Consider the following 22,178-nt stretch of genomic DNA (forward strand, 5'->3'; position numbering starts at 1 on the left):
GAGAACGGCGTCTGGTTGAGAGGCCGCTACGGAGGCTCTGATGTAACTCAGGAACTCAATAGAGGCCTGGATAAAGGCTACGGGCAGGCAGACGGGTTCGCGTGTAACACTAAACTTGAGAGGGCAGAGAAAGAGGCACCAGCAGGGTACACTGACCAAGGGAGCAGAGGGCAGCAAGCCAGGAGCTGCACATATTCTGAGAAACAACGAATAGTCAACAAGTCAAATGTGTTTTGGGGAGTCACGTAAGATAAGGACTGACAAGTGACATTCGGATTTAGCCAGAACACCGCTGGTGACCTTTGTCAGGGGTAGGCTCAGTAGAACGGTTAAAGCCAAGCTAGGTCGCAGAGGGGCGAGCGCGCGCTGATACTGTGCTAGGAACCGCCTGAGGCAACGCAAGGGCCCCACTTTCTCTTTGCCCTTTTAATTGGCGAGGGTCAAGGGCCGAGCACAGTTTGGAGACGGAGCGGCCAGGGTCCCAATCAGGAGGAACGGCGAAGCCGGCTGATCTCTAGGGGCCAATCCTTTCTAGAACCCGCTTGACTGACAGAGCCTCGCGCCAAAGACCGACCGCAGAGCGGAAGGCCACGATCACAAGGGGGCGGAATTCCAGGGCACTAACCCGGAACCGGTTTGGGACTCGATTCCCATTGTGAGGCCAGACCTGGGGCGGGCCCTCAGCCAGAATGGCAATACTCTCCAGACCAATGGGCGGGCCACCTCGAACGAGTGGCAGCCACGCGAGCCAGTGCGTGGCGACAGGGACGTGGTCCCAGTCATGGGCGGGGAATCAATGAAGCATCTTATTTTCCGACCCTCCACTTAGCGGCGACCGGGCGGAGGTGCCGCCGGGGTCGCAGGTGAGTGGTTCGGTCCCGGAGGAGGTGGCCCCGAGGCGGCGGCGCCGCGGCTGGTGGGTGCCTTCAGCGGGGAGGGTACCGGCGGAGGCCGGCAGGTGTCTGTCCGCCGCCGGCTGTTGCCCTGGCTCCGCGCCGTGGGGGACCGCGACGCTCGGGAGAAGCACCCGTCACGGCTGCCGCCTGCCCCGGGCGGGAGGGGAGGGCCCAGGCCTCTGGCGGCTGCCGAAGTTTCCGGCACCCAGTTAGGATACTAATATTCTGAGAAAGGCTTTTCCTCCCCGGTGCTCCGTCTCCCACCAGGGGCAGCCGCTGCGCTCTGCCGTCGGGTCGCGCCCCCTTCTCCGGGGTGTCTTCTCGGGGATCATCTTCCTCAGTTCTTCCCCGGAGCTGGTACAGGGCGGACCCGAAGAGAGCGGCGGGGAGGGAGGGAGGGGTATTTTGTTAACCTGTGACCCTTAAGTAAACTTTACCTACCACAAGTTTATAGAGAAAAGCATCGTACTGCAGGGAAGTGAATTTCCTATAAGAACGTGAGGCTAGGGGTTGGGGGAACACTTAAAAGAAGATCGGGGTGTGGGTTGGGGAAGGTTTGTGGATTTCGTGAAGCTTTTCTTCTTGAACAGCCTAATGAATTTACCTAAAACAAATTTTGGACCCAGGATTTACTGCCTGATTATCCTCAGACCTCGTGGTTCCGTTTTAGGCAGTATTTAGGAACTTAATTCTCAAGTATTATTCCTTGAGAAAAATTGCCCAGTTACAATATGCCACTGGAGGTACATCTTCACGAGGACTATGTAGGTGAACTACTTATCATCAAACCTCTTTCCAACCAGTAAAGAATGGCTGTGAGATGGGATTTCAGGAAAATGGCTGTTCTTTCTGTTGGGACATGTAAGATCTATGACTTTGGAGGTTGCAGTGACAGAATTGTCTCTGTAAAGATAGGGAAGACAACCAATATAAAAGGGATAGTATCTGACCTTTAAAATGACATGTTTTGACATTTTATGAGGTGTTATATCCCTAGCACCAAGAATATCTGTCTGTCACATAGTAGAAGCTCAGTAAATATTTGAGTGAATTATTGGGTAATGGATGACAGAAATCCATGCTCTGTTACATGAGTGCCAAAACAGAAAAAAAAGCCATTCCTGGAACATAGCTTAGCTTCTGTCTGTGCAAGCATAGCTTGCAACTTAAGGTGTGTTGATTTTGGTACTTTCTTACATTAATCAGAAGTTGTTAGAGGTTTTCACACAATTAAATCATAACCAACTGGAAAACTAAAATAATCCCTAGGTCAATTTCAGTGAGGTTAAAGTGTGTTGAAGTACTTTTTGTCTATGAAATAGTCCATCAGGTTAACATAGGTCAAGGACAGGAATACTACTTTTTGTCAGAGGTATGGGGTTACAAATTGCTAGGCAAAAATAGGAAATGCAAATAACAACTGCTACCAAAATCTTAAAAATATATTGACTCAGGCATAGTTTTAAAATGACTTGTTATTTCTACCATGTACCTATATTTACCACAATCCAGTTACTAAACTAATCTCAGATTCCGAGAGCAGCAAAATCTAATGGTTATCTGCCTAAATTAGGGTTCCCTTGACAACTGCAATTGTTGTTCATTTTGTATTACATACTTACATTTTGTTAGACTTTGTATATTACAGTTATTTTGCCAGCATATAGAAGATTACCTGCCTGAATCTCAAAACTATTTGAACTGTGACAGATATATTTGTCTCGTGCAGTAAGTTTTTCAGCAAAGTATAAGGCCTTACTAAGCCAACTTTAAAGATTTGTTGGCATTTGGCCCCTGCCTAGTACTTCTCTCCTTTGTTATTGTCTCTTATAATCTATTTGTTTTATAAGACCCAAATCAAATGCTAATTCCTTCTCACAACCTTCCTTCATTGTACCAAAGATTTCTCCTATTTCTGCACACCAGGGTATTTTATTAGTATTTCTCTTGTTGCGTTTTTTTACATTTTCACATTGTTCATCCAGTAAAAAAATATTTGCTTACTGTGTCCAGACACTATACTAGAAAATGGATAATAGCTGATACTTGTTGAGGGCTTACTGTATCTTAAGTATTGTAAGCTTCTTAACTGGATTATCTCATTTACTCCTCAGAACATTATGAGTATTATTCTAGTCTCATAGATGAGGAAATAAGTTTAGAAGGTTAATTTGTTTAGGATCACAGTTAGTAAGTGGTAGAATTAACATACAAGTCTAGGTAGTCAGTCTACTTATAACTGAGTTTATAATCTCTTACGATTTTTTCATGTATAATTTTTATGCATGTACCTTTTACAGTTTTTGCTAGATTAGAAATTATTTGATAGCAAGAGTAATGTATTCACTTTTGATCCCTTATTGCTCCCAATGTAAAATGTAGTGAATGGAAACATTGTAGCAAGGCTATTAGACTTCCATGAAGGGGATCAAAGGCGTCCTGAACACATTTAAGCTGAGTGCTGAGGATAAGTAGTCATTGGCTAGCCAAAACTGCAGAAATCTGGGAAGGGGAGAGGATGGGCTAAAGGAACATATGATCGTCCTAAGGCAGGTATCATGAAAGCTAGAACTGTGCTGACCAATACAGTAGCCAATAGCCACATATTGCTATTGAACTCTCAGAAGTGTGGCTAGTCCAAATTGAGTTGTAAAATGTAGTGTAAAATACCCACTGGATTTTGAAGATTTAGCAGGCGGCAAGAAGGATGAAAACTAGATACGAAGATATATAGGTGGGGCTTAGATAAGGTTTGTAACAGGGATAGAGGAAGAGTAGAGTACAGTTACGTGTATGGAAAGTCTTCAATACATATGTGTGGAATGCAGCAATGTGTCTTAATTACTCAATCTACTAATGGATGTATACTTCTAATTCAGTCCTAATTCTTTCTAATAAGGATGTGGATGGATGTCTAAAGGCATTCTACTTAAAAGAAAGTTTGGTTCTCAAAACAGAGCAGTCCATTTCTTAAAAAACTAAATTGGTTTGGCTTGTATTCATTCCTTTGAGGTGTTTCCAACACACAGGAGTCTGAGTTGGTCCTTATAATTAGATATTTTTTTTCCATCTGACATAACATTCTATAGGGCATATTTTTCCAAAAAGAGACAGCTTTGTCTATGTGTAAATGTTGTGGCAGATGAGGCCTTTCCTTAATGATATGTGAAGGAAAATTTCTTAGAAGCTACAGTATTTGCACTCCCCTTGCCTCTGTGTACATTTGAGCAAGGAAACTTTTAACACTGATTTCTCTAGCAGGGTGCTTCGTGATCCTGGCTGCAAATCTCCTAGAGAGGTGTTTGTTTTTTTTCAACTTTATTAAGGAATAATTGACAAATATAATTGTATATGTTTAAAGTGTACATGATTATTTGATATGCATAATATATTTTGGGATGATTACCAAGATCAAGATAATTAAGGCATCCATCAACTCACATAGTTATATATATGTGTGTGTGTGTGTGTGTGTGTGTGTGTGTGGTAAGAGTACTTAAGACCTACTTGAGAGCTTTTTAAACTCCCAATATCTGGCCCTATTCCAAAGATTGTCTTAATTGGTCAGAGGTGGAGAGTGGTTATAGGAAGTTTTAAAAAGCTCCCTGTGATTTCACTCTGCTTAGACCTGCACTAATATGTGGTGTTAAGTTCTTGAAATGTGACTTGTACAAAATAAGATGTGCTCTAACTGTAAAATACATGCTAGATTGAAAGACTTAAGGAAAAAACAAGAATGGAAGCTCTATTAATACTTTTTATATTGATTATATGTTGAAATAATAATGTATTGAATATATGGTAGTAAGTAAAATAGGTTAAAATTAATTCCACCTTGTTTTTGTTTTGCTTTACCATGGCTACTAGAGAATTTTAAAGTTACATAAATGGATTACACGTTTCTGTTGGATAGTGCTGCTGTGTGCTTAGACTGTTGCTACTCCAAGTGTAGTCCAAGCACCAGTGGCATCAGCATCGTTTTGGGAGTTTGTAGAAATACAGATCTACCGGCCCTCCTCCAAGCCCACTGAGTCAGACTTTCATTTTAACGAGAGCTCCAGGCGATTCCTATGTACAAAGTGGGGGGCACTGCTGTAAGCAACATCTGCAGAATTTTTCAATTTTGTAATTTTTCTTTATCTTGTATTTTTTACTATACTGGTAAGTTTTTACATTGATGATTCCCTCTTTGTCTCTTCATTTGTCTTTTAGATTCGTTCTAGACATCTCAGTTTTCCGTTTTCAATTAATTATCTTCCAATTAATAATTTTATAATTTTATATCTCAACATTTTCAACAGTCACTGCTTTTTTAATGAATGTATCTGAATGGACTCCTGCATATTCATGTAATATGTATAATATGTAATCTGTGTAATTCATAAATGTATATAATTAACATGATTTTCTAGGAAAAAAATAAATTATTATTAGTTACATTGGTAGGTTTTTAGTTGGCAGAGATTCGTGGATATTGGGTTTATTAAAAATGTATTTTTCTGTAATAAAAATCCTTCGTAAGTACATTTTTAATGTTCTGTGAATCACCTCAAAGTAAAATAAAACAAATGTGCTCTGGGTTAACAGTCTTACAGCTGAACAGAAATGACTATAGAGTTGGTGACTGGTGGTGGGCAGAGTGAGTGAAGCTGTGTAGAGTGAGGCACACAGACATGTACACATTCCCTTTCTGATTTTGTTGGCCTGCAGTAACTAGCATTTACACAGGAATAATTTGCTAACTCATTCATACTCTAATGTGACATTTATCACATTATTCTATTAGTTGACTGTAGTATAATTTATTCATCCAATCCCCTATTGATGAATACGTATTTTTACCATGATTTTAACTTAAAAATATAACGCTTTTAAAATGGTTTACGAAGCTTTTAAATGGTTGAAACATTCTGTATCTGTGGAAACAAAAAGTTATCCTTAATACATTATATTTAATTTGATATGGAATTTGATGTAACTGTAGCTCTCTGTTCTATTTTTAAGGACATCTAACTTGTTGATTCCATTTTGAAAATATTTCTTTGATAACCTGCTCATTATTGGTTCATAGGTAGATGCCTAAGTAGCCACATAGCCTGTTTACTTGAAATTTTCTTTCCAGAATTTTGTATAACTTGTTAACTTATTCTCAAAGTTATAGGGTAGGTGGTTCAGATAAAATCTAAGGCCTTAACTTAATCTCATAAACTAATTCTTGCCTGTATTGACTTGGCTGCCTTTTTTCTTTTATATCTATGTTTTGCTCACAGAAGGTTCAGTTTTGCTAGTTTACCTTCCTTATTTTCTGTTTCACTTTCTACTGTCTTTCCTATCGCTGAAACAGCTTATTTTAAGTTATATTTTTATTTTTTACCTCCTCCTATTTGTTAGGCACAGTATTATAGATTAAAGATACTGCCTTTGGAGCAGGTGGCCTACCATCCCCCGATCCTCATAGTGGAAGAGCAAGTGTTAGAGTAAGGAAAATGCCATTTTGACTTCAGTAATACCTTGAAGTAAGCTGCAGCATAGATACTAAGAAGCCGCATATTTGGGCTGGTATGAATCAGTTTGCTTCAGTTCTTTTTTATGTGACTTATAAACATAGTACTGCCTGAGTATTCTTCAGTCACCTCTATAGGAAAGCTGAATGCTTGCCCAGCCCATTAGATAACTTGAATTGTGTAAGGATTAGGCCAGAGTCTATTTAAATGTGATCCTCTAAAATTACAAGTCTTCTAGACAGTTCACTAGACAGACTTGGAGTCAAATTAAACATCATATTGCCCTAATATTTAGTAGGTAGTATTTTAAATATGCAAGAATAATGTAGCTGTAAGCATGCTAGTAAAACAGCTCCTTGACCACTCCCCAAAAAAGAAATTTCTGGTTTGTAACATTTGGCCATTTCTGTGGTGTAAAAGCTTCCATCTTGGCCAGTTTCTAGCTCCCAACATGATGACATTGCTGAATGTAGGGCTGGGAAGAGATGTGCACAACTGACTTTGCCAGCTTGTACTAGGAGGCGCCAGCATAACACTAATAAAGCATGTATTGTTATGAAGCATAATAATAAAGACCCACAGACCTACCACTTCACCGGAGAACTATAACAATACCAAATATTGCTACAACCTTTCTGTTTCTTTTGTCAAAATTTAATGATTTTGCCTTTGATGCACTCACTTGCCTAGTGTGTGCCAGGAACTATTCTCCATATTTTAGTAAATCTTTCACTCCTTACAGTATTTCTATGAAATGATACTATTTTACAAATGAAATTAGACATATGGTGGTTAAGTAACTAAGGCCACACAGCCAGGAAGTGGCGGAGCCAGGACTCTCACCTGGACGGTCTGATTGCAGAGGTTGTGCCCGTAACCACTGACCTACACTGCCTCTTGTGATGTTTTAATTTATGAGTATGTTTGCTATATTCTAGTGACATGGAGCTTATATTTAACTTTTAAGTGCAGTATTTGCCTAGCACAAGATAAAAAATGTTGCCACTGATAATACATTCCAACTTAGTGGATTTCTACTTTATTATTTTGTAAGTCTACTTTAGAAGTAGTTTGCTTGCAAATTTTTGTTTTTTACATCCTTTGCCCTTATTGTGGGTGTATGAAATTGACAATGATTTCTTGAGAGTTTGTTTTCTGCTCTCGTGAATTTTTAGTTCCCTCTGACCTCCATTTGAGCAGCAAGCGGCAGTTCAGGCAATGTTTTTTTCACATGAATGATTGGAAACAAAAATGTAGTGATGGGCATATTTTTGGCAATGTTATGTACATACACAGTCAGTTGAACAATGATTACTGGGGATTTGGAAAGGAAAAAATGCATAAACATGTTAGTGAAATCATAATTAAACAATTTTATTAGAATTTAGAAAAGGAATTTCATCCACTTTTAAGTCCTAAAAAGAAGAGGCTCAGTGATAGAAAAGATTTGTGCATTTTCTGATTAAGTTTAGTTAGTCTTAGTCAATTGCTTTATTTTTACTCCAGTAGATGATTCCATTTATTGTCAGTTACCAGAGAAATATTTTTTGCCCTAATAAAAATCTTTAGTTGGCAGGTATTAAGGTATTTAAGAAAAGAAACCAAGGTAGAGTGAAATATCCCTAGTTGAAACTGAACAGTTTTTCTGCCCATCTGTAGAATTTTATCAAAACCTTCCACTGAGATAAGAATCTGCTTTTTGAATATTTTCTAAAAGACATCTCTAAACTTAGCAACATATTTCTAAGATGAAGCTGTCACAAGCTACTAATAAAGTGGAAGGAGTTATGGCCTGGCACAGAGAACCCGATTTAAGTTCTGTCATTTAGTTACATAGTGTACAAATTATTTAATTTCTTTGAATCTTGTTTTACAAAAAGAAATGCTAGTATCTTGCATTCAGTGCTGCGGTGGAGATTAAATGACAGGACATGGAACTTAATGGGTATTTGGTATTTTTCTTCACATAGGCCTGAAATACTATGATCATACAATGGTAAGAGCTGGAAGGGACCTTAACAATCTCATTGTGTACATACAGCCTTTCATTTTGGAGAGGAAAAAATTGTCATAAGCAGTGTCACTGAATGAATTTGAAGTTAGAAAACATGGTTTGTGTATATAACCCTTACTCTTTCTCAGCCTTGTTCCCCTTTATGTACTTGTCTTTTCCAAAGAAGATTCTCCCTCAACACCTTTTTCAACTTTCCAGTGTTCATTCTCATAATGCAAGAGCTAGATTATAGAAAACTACATTTCCCAGCTCCCCTGTGATGAGGATTTGGGCTGTCCTTCAGATTCTGCCAATCAGATGCACTGTATAACACTTGAAATCAAGGTGTGCGAAGTATTTTTTTTACTAGTGTGGGTCTAGCACAGTGGTTCTTAAATGCCAGCATGCATAAGAGTCATTTGGAGGTCTTATTGAAACAAGTTGCTAGGTCCCACTCCCAGAGTTCCTGATGCTGTTGGTCTGAGATGGGGCCTGAAAAGTTTACCTTTCTACCAAGTTGCAGGTATACCCTCTGATGCTATGACAGCATGAGAGTCTTCTGGAAATTGAATATTCTGTTTTGCATCCATCTAAAAGAAATGTTTACAAGAGAATCTTTCCCACTCAGAATGTATTTTAAAATTTGTCACAAGAAAATTCCTTCATTTATTTCCTGGAGACTCCAAGTGCAATTACTTCCCTGTATCATGATCTTCAACTGTAATTAAAATGGCCCAGAACATTGTGTGAAGGACTGAAATTCTTCAAAGAAAGGCAAATAATTAAAAGCATTAACTAGAAGCAAATATACTGTCAAACCTTGTTTGGTTTTGTGTTAGGAGCTTTTGTTCACATCCTTTGGTTTGCAGGAATAGGGGGATATGGTGCGCATAGAGGGACAGAATTACAGTGGCAGACCATGAAATGTGCATCAGTCTCCACAAGATTTAGGAATTCCAAATTTTTTTTTCTAGTTTAATTAATCTTTATAATTAGGTGGGGTGTCTGTGAAAAATCCTTGCCACTTTTATTTTATTTAATTCTATCATATCCTTATAATATTTTTGTTGTTTCAGGAAAATTTATTCCAAACTTAGAATTGGTATGTAGCTTTAACCTAAAAATGAGTTTTAATTTGAGAAAATGTAAGTAGCTGTCACTTCTTTGATCAGATTACATTGCCTCAAATCTGTTTCTGAATCTTCCTCATTTTGTAGCCCAGCCTTCCAGTGTTCCTCTAAAATTATTCCACAGTCTATAATTTTTTTTCTTTTTGATATCTCAAACTAGTGGCTATTCGGCAAATTGACTCATTCATTCATTCATTCATTGAAGGAATATTTATGGTGTGCCTGCCATGTCCCAGAAACTCTGCTGGGCTCTGGGGAAATGATTGTGAGCAGAGATAGTGCTGCACTCATAGTAAAAATGGAAAGAGAGAGACTTGTAGCTGGATATTAGCACAGATTTAGACAAGGAAAAGGAAGAAAGGTTTTTAGCCAAACCTTCCATTAGAGTAATTTGGCTTATCAGGAAAGGCTTCACCAAGGAACCCATGTCTAATCCAGGGGGAGTTAAGTAGGCCAAGAAAGGAGAGCAATCCATTCCGTAGGCAGAAGGAATTGTGTTCAAAGGCTCTGAACAGGGGAAGAGCTTGACAAGAATGGGTGGTTGAAATGAAGGCCAGTGTAGTTAGAGAAGATGAATTGGGGACAGTAGAATGGAGAAGATGAGGTAGCGTGTGGGTCAAGAGTTAATACAAGCAATTAGTTAGCAACAGTACAGAAGCCCATGTGAGTGAGGACAGTAGTTTGGACTGTGGTGGTGCTGGTAGAGACAGAAATATAGTAAGTTTTGAGCCATAGTTAGAGGTTTATTTTTTTTAAGTTATGTATATGGCTTATTGGGTTGAACTACATTGCAGAAGTTGCAGGTTGATCGACCTTTTACTCTTCTCTTTAGGAATTTCCAAGCCTGCTGTGCTACTAGCTGAAACCTGATTTAAGCAAAGTGCCAACACGGGATTGTCTTTCATTTTTGTACTTGGTAGCATTCCTCAAATTCTTTTCACATCTTCTCTTACTGTAAAAAAACTACACCGAAGTTAGAAAAATGAAGCAGTTGAAAAGGAAAAGGAAAAGCAATTTTAGTGTTCAAGAAACCCAGACCCTTTTGAAAGAAATTACGAAAAGGAAGGAAGTCATTTTTTCCAAGCAGCTCAATACAACGATCAACGTGATGAAGCGCCTGGCGTGGGAGGAGATCGCGCAGTGCGTGAACGCCGTGGGGGAGGGCGAGCAGAGGACCGGCGCCGAGGTGAAGCGCAGGTACCTGGACTGGCGGGCGCTCATGCGGAGGAAGAGGGTGAAGGCCGACGTCAGGCTCGCCGGCCCGGGCTTCCCGCTGCCCTGCTCCGACCCGGATGACTCCCTCACGGAGGAGATGGACGAGAAGGTCGGCTTTCGAAGCGATACAAATTTTGATTGGCAGAATGTGTCGGATTTTAGGGATGCAGGTGGACCCTTAACGGAGGTCAAAGTGGAACAGGAAGAGAGAGATGCTCAGAGTCCTGAGGTGAGCACTGGCCTGGGGACCCCTTGCTCGCTTCCTTCCTCCGGTTCTGGCGTGTTTGTGACAGTCCAGGAACAATGAAGAATTTCCCAGATTTTCAAGCTAACTTAATATATAACATATATAACATATAACTTTTTCTTTACATCATTAATCTTCCTTCTCACCTAAATATACTCTCAGTTACATACGTTAGTGACATCAGGTGCTTTGTTGTAAATGTTTCTCAAAATTCAAAGTAAATGGTTTTGTGTGCTCAGGCAGTACAGAAAGCTTTTAAGAAATGCTTAGACAGAATACCAACCATAAAGGAGAAATACATACTGAAAATTGCTTTTCCCTTGTCTTTTAGTTTGAGATCGAGGAGGAGGAAGAAATGTTGTCATCGGTCATACCAGATTCCAGGAGGGAAAATGAACTTCCGGATTTCCCCCACATTGATGAGTTTTTTACTCTGAACTCAACCCCATCCAGATCTGCGTATGATGAGTCCCATTTGCTTGTAAACATAGAGAAACAGAAACTAGAGTTGGAAAAACGGCGACTGGATATTGAAGCAGAAAGATTGCAGGTAGAAAAGGAGCGTCTACAGATTGAGAAGGAGAGGCTGCGGCATTTAGACATGGAGCACGAACGACTCCAGCTGGAGAAGGAGCGGCTGCAGATTGAAAGAGAGAAGTTGAGGCTACAGATAGTCAGCTCAGAGAAACCGTCTTTGGAAAATGAATTTGGTCAAGGAGAGAAGTCCATGCTTCAGCCACAGGACATAGAAACAGAGAAGCTGAAACTTGAGAGAGAACGCTTGCAGCTGGAAAAAGACAGGCTGCAGTTTTTGAAATTTGAATCAGAGAAGCTGCAGATTGAAAAGGAACGCTTACAAGTAGAGAAAGAGAGGCTTCGAATTCAGAAGGAAGGACACTTGCAGTGATTTATCTAGGTCTCCACTTAGCAAATGTTTGTAAACCGTAGATTTTTCCCATATATTAGGTAATATAAAAATGGTTGCAGGATTAGCTATGTTTTTTTTTCCTGTTTAATGCCAGTGTTTTCAATAAGAAAAAGATAGATATATGTGGGTAATTGAATGCATATAAGTAGTATATTATAAAAATTATGTGCCCTAGCATAAACAGTACAGCCAAAACTATTGTGCTGTACTTTTTAAATTAGTAAAATTACATAGTCTTGTATAATCTGTGCACTCAGAGTTCACAGTTATGTCTATGTATAGTTCTAGCTCAGTGGTTCTTGACTAGGAGTGATTTTGACCCTCAGAAGATATTTGACAGTGTCCAAAGGCATTTTTGGTTGTCAGAACTGGGAAGTGGGGAGGGTTGCCATCAGTATATAGTGGGTAGAGGCCAGGGATGCCTCCATAGTGCAGTGCACAGGATACACCCCTACAAAAAAGAAGTATGTAACCCGAAATGTAAGTATTACTGAGGTTGATAAACCCTATCCTAACCTTCCTGGGCACCTCTATAACTGTTTTATAGTTTCAGAATATTAAGCCTCTGATGTTTATGTGGGTAGTTACTTATATGGCCGAACCTTAACTGAAACATTACTGTGTAGTTCATTAATATAGGAATTAATGAAGATTATAGGTATTTTATTCCCATGTTTCCATCCATAAATAACCTGAGATTCAGAAAACAATATAGGAAACATCGAGATTGTCTAAAATGGGTCACTTTGAAAAGAAGTTCATTCATGTAGCTGTTGGTGCTTTAGAAGCAACACACACTTCTTATCCTTTAGTTCCCTTCTTTGAATCCATTATCTTAGTTTAGATACAAAAATTTTCATTTCAACCATGTACTGAAATCTTAGTGTTAAGTGAATAGTTGAAGCTTGTAAAAATGGTAGCAATATAAAAATTGTACCAATAGTTCATGAACTTGAACTCAAAGAGTGGTTATATAATTTTTACAATAAATAGTAGCAGCTACTTGGGAGTGGGAGTTGGGGTTGGGGGAGAATGTCCTCTGTATCAGATAATAAGGGTGGTGATGAAATGATAGTAGCTGTGTGTGAATGAATTAGGGACACTTACTGCACACTATCTGATCTAGTCTGTAGAACAGTTTTTGAGAGTAGAAAATCTATTATTATTCCTGAATCTGAGGCTCAGAGAAGTCACAGAGTGAGTAAATGGCTGGTCTCATATACTGTGATGTATTTCATCTTTGCCCCTCCCTGAAGGAACAGTTTGTATCTTTAAACCCCTTGGTATTTATTCTGAGACCAAGGGCTTGCTAACCTTGCCTTCATCCCCTGAAGGTGCTTTTCCAGAATTCAGGTGATTCTAATGCACACTAACATTGAGAATCACTGCACGAGATCACTTTGTGTTTTCTGATTTACAGGGCTGATAATGTAGCTTTAATACATCTCTTCTGGTGACAGATACTACCTTGATTCTGCATTTGTTCCTTGTTAATTTAAGAATGTCTTGAAACCATATGTGATATTTGAGTATGGGTATACAAGGAAAAAATATACTTCTGCTTAGTTTCTTTGACTTTAAAATAGTGTTATTTTTCTATAACTGAAATAAATACTTCTACCATAGAAATAAAATTTGCCTATGCTAACTATCTGAAAGTCTGTCATTTCAAGTGTGTTCAGTATTTTGAGAGTTGAGGTTATCAAGCCTGGAAGAAAGCCTTATCATGGTGAGTGTGGGCAGGGGGCCTAATATTTGTGTTAGGTGTTGTGCGATGTGCTTTTCATATATTATTTTCTTTGCTCCTCAGAACAACCATTAAGCTAAGTCATGTTTCCCTTCTTTTGTAAGAAAAGAAATGGTACCTCATCTATGTAATTCAAGTAAATACCTGAAAGATGATACATGCCAATACTCACCCAAGATTTTGGCATAAGAGCTCTACAGAGAAGGAATAGTGAAAGTTTGTAGTTGTAGTTGTTAAGTATTGTAGCTTTGCCTCTTAGTATTTGTGAAAGTCATTTAATTTTCCTGTGATTTGATTTCCTCATTTGTCAGTTGGGCATAATGATACCTGCTCTGCCTATGCTTTATAGTTTTTGGTGGCTTTTTTTAGTAAAATGTTACATAAATTGTAAGATGCTACTTAAATGCAAGGTGATACTACTTAGATTTAAGATCTTAGTAGATTTTAATTTCCTAGAAGTAAATATAAAGATAGTCTGTAATATTAGATGGAACAATATTAAGTTCTTGGAAATAAAAACTAAAATAAAAAAAATACTTAATATCTTCTAGGGCTTTGGTTAAAGAACCTTCGGTTTCTTAACCCTGCCCCATCTGTAAGTGGTTTGGGTTGGTTCATTCCAGTACAAAGCTTCTTTGCTGCATTTCGGAAGTGGTGGGAATGCTTGGAGTAAGTAATAATGGTTAGCTATTGCTGTGTAACAAACCACTCCAAAACTTGGTGGCTCATGTTGCTCTTAGAGGAAATTAGGCTGATCAGTTGGTGGTTCTGATCTTGGCTGGGTTCTCAAGGTCATATGCAGAAAGAATAGGGTCCACCTCTTGATAGGAGGAGCTATGAACTTCTACAAAAGATGGGGATAAAGGCCTGGTGAGGAATTGTGGGCATTTTTAGAATCAGTCTACTACACCTCCATTCTGGTTTGCCTGGGATACTTCTGATTACACCAGTGGTTTCTTGATAAGCCTATTTGGTTTAGCAAGTCTGGGTAAAAATGCCCTGATAGGGACATTTGATGGTCAATCCTGGTTGTAAGGAACACCTTCCCATCCCTTTTGTAAGTGTAAGTCCAGGGAGAGAAAAACCCGGGGCAAAATACCTCAAAAAACCGAAATTAGTCAAAGGGAGAAAGTTTAAAACCCATTTATTACTTACAAACTCCAGTCCAGCACCATCTTCTGAGTACCAGAAGGAAGCAGGCACGCCAGCCCCTCCCCTTAACCTCTCAGGTCCAGACACACCCTTGGTTGCCCAGGTAATAACCCACTGACATAGAGACAAACTTCTCTCCACCCCTGAGGATATGCAAATGCACAAAGTCAGGCGAGATATTCTGGAAATGTTACAACTTTACCCATAGGACACCCCTCCAGAAATCTCGCCTTACAATCTACTTGTTCCCCTTCTTCCGAAATTGTCCCTAGGTGAGAAAACTGGAGCATTGTGACCAGACTGATGATAATAACTAGAGCAATAAAATTATAACAATCCTCAAGCTGGAGGATTCAGCTAGGTTCAAAGTCATGCAGATTAAGTCCATAGCTCATCCATTCCACAGGCACAGGCAGTAGCTGAGGGTTCAGAGCAATCATCAAGCAGCAGCTGCAGCCAGGGGCACATTCAGGCCACAAGGACTGTAAGAGACAACCTCAAGGGCAATAAGATACATGTTTTAATGACACCAGTGTAGGCAAATCTTGCCCATCAGGTAGGATACATGCAAGAGAGTGATCCTGTGATAGGACAGTGGCAGAAATGGAATCTCATCCTGGTCTATTATACCAGACTTTCACCGCCCTCCCTGTGGGAGTTACAGATGGGTCAATATATAGGGTTATGGGAGTACATGCACACACCATAAAGACGAAACGAAACTTCCCTGCAAGATGCTCTTGCCTCCTGGACGTTTTGGGTTCACTACCATAGCCTTTGGGGGCCATTCAACTGTTAATCCAGGAATACACATGAGGCCAGCTTCCAGGCCTTTCCCACAAGGTACCAGAAGGGCCAGCCATTGCTGGTCCATGTGTCGAAATGTCCAGGTCCAGGTCCATTCGACAGTGTCTCCAGGGCTTAATGCAGCTGGGGCTGGCAGCAGGATGTTGCTCTGCTGGTCATATCCTGGCTTCAATAACTCCTCTTTGGTTTGGATGTCCAGTTGTACAGGAGAGGCAGCAGGGTGTGTGAGCATATCCACAGGGCTCAAGGCTCCTTTACGTGGCTTCTCATTCAAACACTGCAGCACTGTCCATAGGCCAGCTGACCAACTCCGCCGACTATTGGTGTCCGACTTCAGATGAGATTTCTACAAACCATTGTACTTCTCTATCATACCTGCCCTGGTGGGATTATATGGTACATGGAATTTCCACTTTATTCCTAATTGCTGCACCCACTCTTGTAATGCATGTAAAGTAGGTGCCTGGATCACTCTCAATCACCTGTGGCCAGCCATAGGCTGCAAAGAGATGCTCTAGGCCCTGGTGGTTTGTTGATCTGAAAGATGTGCAGGAAAAGCAACCAAAAGTCCAGTAGCTGTGTCCACACAACTCATGGCATACCGATATCCTGATATGGGCGGAGGCCAAATATAGATTTGCCACCTGACAAGGCCCCATTACTATTGTCCCATGTTGCTGTGGGACTCGATGAAAGACCCTCCTAAAGCACACAAGGCACTCCTTCAGGTTCTGCTGACTTTTTCAAGGTCAAAGGTAAGCCTCAACTACGGGCTACAGCCACATTGTCTTTAGCCCCGCATGCAACAAATACTGGTGTACCATTGGATCACATCAGAGACAGGCTTTCCTTCTAGCCAGTGCACCTGGGCAAAAGTGTTTGCTTTATCATTCCCTGGGGATGCCAAAGGCAAATGGCCAGTCATATGATAGACAGTAACAGTCTAGTCTGACCAGAGGCCCATAGGTCTTGGCACAGCTCTTGCCTCCAAAGAGGCTGGTGACCAACCATCCAGCTGGCATGGTAGCATGTTGGCAGTCACAGGGTCAAGCCCCTATTGATGGCCCAGCTGTCAGTGCAGACAACTATGGGGGAGAGCTCCTGGGTGATCACAAGCCATACTGGCCAGAACTCAGCCCATTGGCTGCACTTCCCCTCTCTGTCTTCCATCCATATTGTCTCAGTCTTAGGATGGAAAGCAACAGCCCTCCACTTTGGGGGCTGCCCACAACTAGAACTATCTGTGTACCAAGCATCTTCAGGTTTAGGCCTGATAAAGGAGTCTCGACTACCAATGGCTCAAAAGCAAGTTCTTCCTGCTTTCCACTGGTATAGGTCACTGGTCCCAAGAAGCATTGGATTTCTCCATTTAAGGGGGTAGTAAAGCAGGCACTGCACTGCTGTAAATATGTGCCTCATTTGGCCAGTGTATGTGTCTGTGCCATGCCACTCCGTGGCCTTTGGGTCCAGTCTTGCACCCACTCCATGATCAGATAGGTGGTTATTACTTTGGTCGGAGCTGTTTCAGCGATGAGCACCAAAGCCAGCAAGGCATGGTACACAGCAGCCAGTTGCTTCTCTATCAAGGTGTACCAGACCTCTGCTCCTTTCCATAGTTGTGACCAGACTCCAATAGGTTGTCGTGTCCATTCAAGCCACTGCCAAAGATCCCATCCACAACCATCTTCAGTTACACAAACATCAAGTTTACAGGGCTTTGATGAGTCCATTACATTAAAAGCCTGTACGGCCTTGACTGCCCACTTGGCAGCAGTAAGAGCAGCTGCACATGTCTCATCCCAGTCCCATCTGATGCCCTTTTGTACCAACCAGTATAAGGGATTCAGAATTTGTGCCAAGTGCAGGATAAACACTCTCCAGTAGCCCAAAAGACCCAAAAACTCTTGTAATGCTGCCACAGTGGTAGGGGTGGGGAAAGCCTGGACGTTGTCTATGACTGCTTCTGGAATAACTTTAGTTTCACCTGAACAGACAATCCCCAAGAATTCTACAGACAACCTGGGTCCCTGAACCTTGCTGCTATTCACAGCCCATCCTTTTTCCTGTAGATGTTAAAACAGTCTAGGAACTGCCCCTTCTGAATGAGAATCAGATGTGGGCATAATATCATCAATGTAGTGATACAACCACACTGTTTGCCGTTTCTTCCATGTGGCCAAGTCCTGGGCTCCAAGTCCATAACAGATGGTGGGACCATGGAGATATCTGTGTTGAAGGGCAGTGAATGTCCACTGCTGGCCTTCCCACATAAAGGCGAACTGTTCTTGGCTTTCCTGTGCTATGTCAATAGAGAAGAAAGCATTAGCAAGGTCTACTACATAATAATACATTCCCAGTTCACAGCTGAGGGTGTCCAGAATGTCTGCTATAGAGGGGACAACAGCATGCAAAGGGGGTGTGACTTTATTCCATTCCCTGTAGTCTGCAGTCATACGCCAGGAGCCATCTGGCTTTCTCAGTGGCCACACTGGGTAATTAAAAGGACTATGAGTGGACTTTATGGTGCCCACCTTCTCCAACTTCGGTAGAGTTTCTCCAATTTCCTTGTGCCCCCCAGGCAATTTATACTGCTTAGTATTTGTCACCCGCTGAGGTACAGGCAGAGCTACAGGTGGGTGCTTAGCATGTCCCCTCAGAACTGCTTTTACCACACATACCCTCAGTCTGAACTCACCTGCAGTGGTCTGTCACCACAGGCCCTGCATGATATCTACCCCAAAAATACATTCAGGGATAGGAGAGATGTACACAGTATACTCCTTTTGGGGTAAATGCCATATCACTAGTGGGTTTTGGGCTTTCTTCACTTTAAGTGCCTTACCCCCATAGCCATCTCTCATAGTAGGGGTTCTGGGAAAATGCTCAGGGTTGCCATGAATCAAAGAACATTTAGCTCCTGTGTCCACCAGTGCCAGGACATGCTGTACATTCACAGGGGACCAATGAATTGCTAATTCTACATCTGGCCTGTGGTCCCCACCATGTCCCCCAAGGTGGAGACTTTGACCACCCCCCTCATTCATACCACGATGTCCAAGCATCCTCCTGTGGGTGTGAGGGCTCAGGTGAATCCTGAGTACTGTCTCCCATGAAGTTTTGCAGGGACACAGCACAGGCAAAACTTGACTCTGGTTTCCATCTTGACTCTGGTTTCCGTGTCCTGAACCTTAGCAGCTGAAACTGCTGCTCTGGCTTTAATTGGTGCCACAGTTCTAACAATATTCTAACAATATTCTATTGGGCTGCCCATCGAGTTTTTCTTTCACTGCCCCGGCCTTTATCAAATCAGCCCACATCTGGGTCCTTGAGACCTTCACGGGGCTTTTTGCACTTCTCCTTTCTGTCATGGCCTATACTTCCCTCTGTGCCCTTATTGTTTCACCCTCCCCCAGATCTGCTAAAGTGTCACTTATGGGTTGTCCTATGTGGGGGCAAGAGTAGTCACTAGGGACCCAAAGAGAGATGTGGGAGCTGTATGCAGCACCAGGTTTCTCATTCCTACAGTGAACACCTACTCATCAGGGCCCTGGGGGTCCATATTATTGATGATATTTTTCATACCCAATTCCCACAGTACCTGTTGGAGCTCTGCATATATTTTCCAACTACTGGGAAAATATGGTAAATCACCCTGATGAGACCAAACTACCCTGATGGCAGCTGTCAGCCATTCCAGGAGCGTCTGATTCCCTGAGGCATGACAAGCATTTTGCAACTGCTGCTGTAGGGAAGGGTGAATCGTCAGGGAAGCCATTCTACGCATCTCAGTACTGGACATAAGAATGTTTTTGACCCCTATATCCCAGAGACATAAAAGCCATGTAGGCAGAGATTCCGATGGCCTCTGCCTATACCAGATGCTCACGTCCACCAGCTCATCCTGGGTGTAGGGGCAGAGCGTGCAGTGCTTCACAGCCTGGGGAGGGGACTGCTCCTCCCCCAGAGGAGTCCCATGGTTGTTCCATTTTTTTTTTAATTTTTTTTTAAATTTATTTTATTTTATTTTATTTTATTTTTGAGAGGGCATCTCTCATATTTATTGATCAAATGGTTGTTAACAACAGTAAAATTCAGTATAGGGGGGTCAATGCTCAATGTACAATCATTAATCCATCTCAAGCCTAATTCTCGTCAGTCTCCAATCTTCTGAAGCATAACGAACAAGTTCTTACATGGTGAACGAATTCTTACATAGTGAATAAATTCTTACATGGTGAACAGTACAAGGGCAGTCATCACAGAAACTTTCGGTTTTGATCATGCAATATGACCTATAAACAATCAGGTCAAATATGAATATTCGTTTGATTTTTGTACTTGATCTATATGTTGATCCCCCATTTCTCCTACTATTATTATTATTTTTATTTTTAATAAAATGCTGAAGTGGTAGGTAGATGCAAGATAAAGGTAGAAAACATAGTTTAGTGCTGTAAGAAGGCAAATGTAGATGATCAGATGATCAGGTGTGTGCCTATGGACTAAGTATTAATCCAGGCTAGACAAGGGCATCAAGACATCCACGGATGCAGAAGATTTCTCTCAAAGCAGGGGGGGTGAGGTTCTGAGTCTCACCTCTGTTGATCCCCAAATTCTCACCTGATGGCCCCCCTGCGACTGTGCCTGTCTTAGGTTGTTCCTCCCTTGAGGAATCTTACCCGTCTCTGGCTAACCAGTCATCTTCCGGGGCCATACAGGGAAATGTAAAGTTGGTAAGTGAGAGAGAAGCCATATTGTTTGCAAAGGTTAGCTTTTTACTTCTTTGCAGATTTATGCCCTGTGGCTTCTATGCCCAGCACTTGTCTCAAGGTATCTTTACCACCTGGAGGAATTATGATACTCGGTAAATTCGATATGAGGCACGAATTCTATTTAAGGGTTGTAATTAGGAAGGAAGAAGAAAAGCTATAGATGTAGCATATGAGGGAAACTTGGGAGGATTGATTATTTCTTTGACATATCTTCTTGTATAGTACCTTAAGTATGTATAGGTTTTAAACTACTAACTAATTTGCACACATATATTAACATAATAGGAATACGGTGACATAAACAAAGCAAATCTATAATTACCATCCATCTCCAGTGAAGCCAAGAAAACCATTTAGGCACCCTAGGCATTTGTGAAAATTTATCTATGATATGATGGATATTGTCCAACTGTACTTGAACCATCAGACAAATTAAAGCAGCCCATTTCTGGGATCTGTTCACATCCCATATGTTCTTTTAACCATAGATAGTCTATAGTCATGAGATTTTGGAGTGCTACAACTTGCACCCCTCCCAACTCCTGGTTGAGTTCCAACAGTACAGATCCAGTCAAATTCGTTGTCTCACTGTATGCACATGCCAGCCTAGACATCTCCCTCCTCATTCTTATGGCAAGTCCAGGAGATGGTGGGCTGGATGCAGCCACAACCGCAGCATCGTCCGAATCCCTGTGGAGGCTTTTTGATGATCATCCCCCGGCACAAGTCCTCCAGAGAGTGCTGATGCCGGAAGCTCCTCCTCATATCATATCTTAGTTCATTTTCTGGGTATCCAAGCTAGGCCTTGATCTCCTGCATAGAAACAAACAGACCCTTTGCCCACACTTTGACATGCCCTCTATACCACTGTGCAGAACTCATTGGAGGTCAGCACACAGTAACTGCTTTTTTTTTTTTTTTTTTTAAATTATGAGAAAGGAATATTATCAGGAAAGAGTACCTCCATAGCTGATCATCTGACACCCTTTAAGTGATCAACATTAAGGATATTTAAAGCATGCGTTGATCTTTGATTTACCAATAGTTTTATCCTGTTAAGGAGTAATCCCCCTTTTCCTTCTTTCTTTCTTTTTTTTTTTTTTTTTTTAATTTCTAATCTACACTTACATGAAGAATACTATGTTTACTATGCTCTCCCCTATATCAGGTCCCCCCTAACAACCACATTACGGTTACTGTCCATCAGCTTAGCAAAATGTTGTAGAGTCACTACTTGTCCTCTCTGTGTTGTGCAGCCCACCCTTCCCTTGCTCCCTCCCCCCCATGCATGCTAATCTTAATAACCCCCTTTTTCTTCCCCCCTCTTATCCCTCCCTGCCCACCCATCCTCCCCAGTTCCTTTCCCTTTGGTACCTGTTAGTCCATTTTTGGGTTCTGTAATTCCACTGCTGTTTTGTTCCTTCAGTTTTTCCTTTGTTCCTATACTCCTCAGATGAGTGACATCATTTGGTATTTCTCTTTCTCTGCTTGGCTTATTTCACTGAGCATAATACTCTCCAGCTCCATCCATGTTGCTGCAAATGGTTGGATTTTTCCACTTCTTATGGCTGAGTAGTATTCCATTGTGTATATGTACCACATCTTCTTTATCCATTCATCTACCGATGGACATTTAGGTTGCTTCCAATTCTTGGCTATTGTAAATAGTGCTGCGATAAACATAGGCTGGAACATGGACATTTAGGTTGCTTCCAATTCTTGGCTATTGTAAATAGTGCTGCGATAAACATAGGGGTGCATCTGTCTTTCTCAAACTTGATTGCTGC

The 22,178-nt window shown here is 41.2% G+C and overlaps 1 protein-coding gene across 2 annotated transcripts; it reads left to right on the forward strand.

Moving 5' to 3' along the window:
- Positions 1–701: 701 nt before the first annotated feature.
- MSANTD4 (Myb/SANT DNA binding domain containing 4 with coiled-coils) lies at positions 702–13,564 on the forward strand. 2 transcript variants are annotated; one of them, XM_017675545.3, is made up of 3 exons: positions 702–916; positions 10,356–10,967; positions 11,317–13,564. In XM_017675545.3, the coding sequence occupies exons 2-3, from the start codon at positions 10,506–10,508 to the stop codon at positions 11,890–11,892; spliced, it is 1,038 nt and encodes a 345-aa protein (XP_017531034.1). In that variant the 5' UTR covers positions 702–916; positions 10,356–10,505; the 3' UTR covers positions 11,893–13,564. The 2 variants fall into 2 exon arrangements, with proteins under 2 accessions (XP_017531034.1, XP_017531033.1); XM_017675544.3 differs by having other exon boundaries at positions 702–863.
- The last annotated feature ends 8,614 nt before the right edge of the window (positions 13,565–22,178 follow it).

The sequence above is a fragment of the Manis javanica genome, chromosome 6, assembly GCF_040802235.1.
Source record: "Manis javanica isolate MJ-LG chromosome 6, MJ_LKY, whole genome shotgun sequence".
In the NCBI taxonomy this organism is placed as follows: Eukaryota; Metazoa; Chordata; class Mammalia; order Pholidota; family Manidae; genus Manis; species Manis javanica.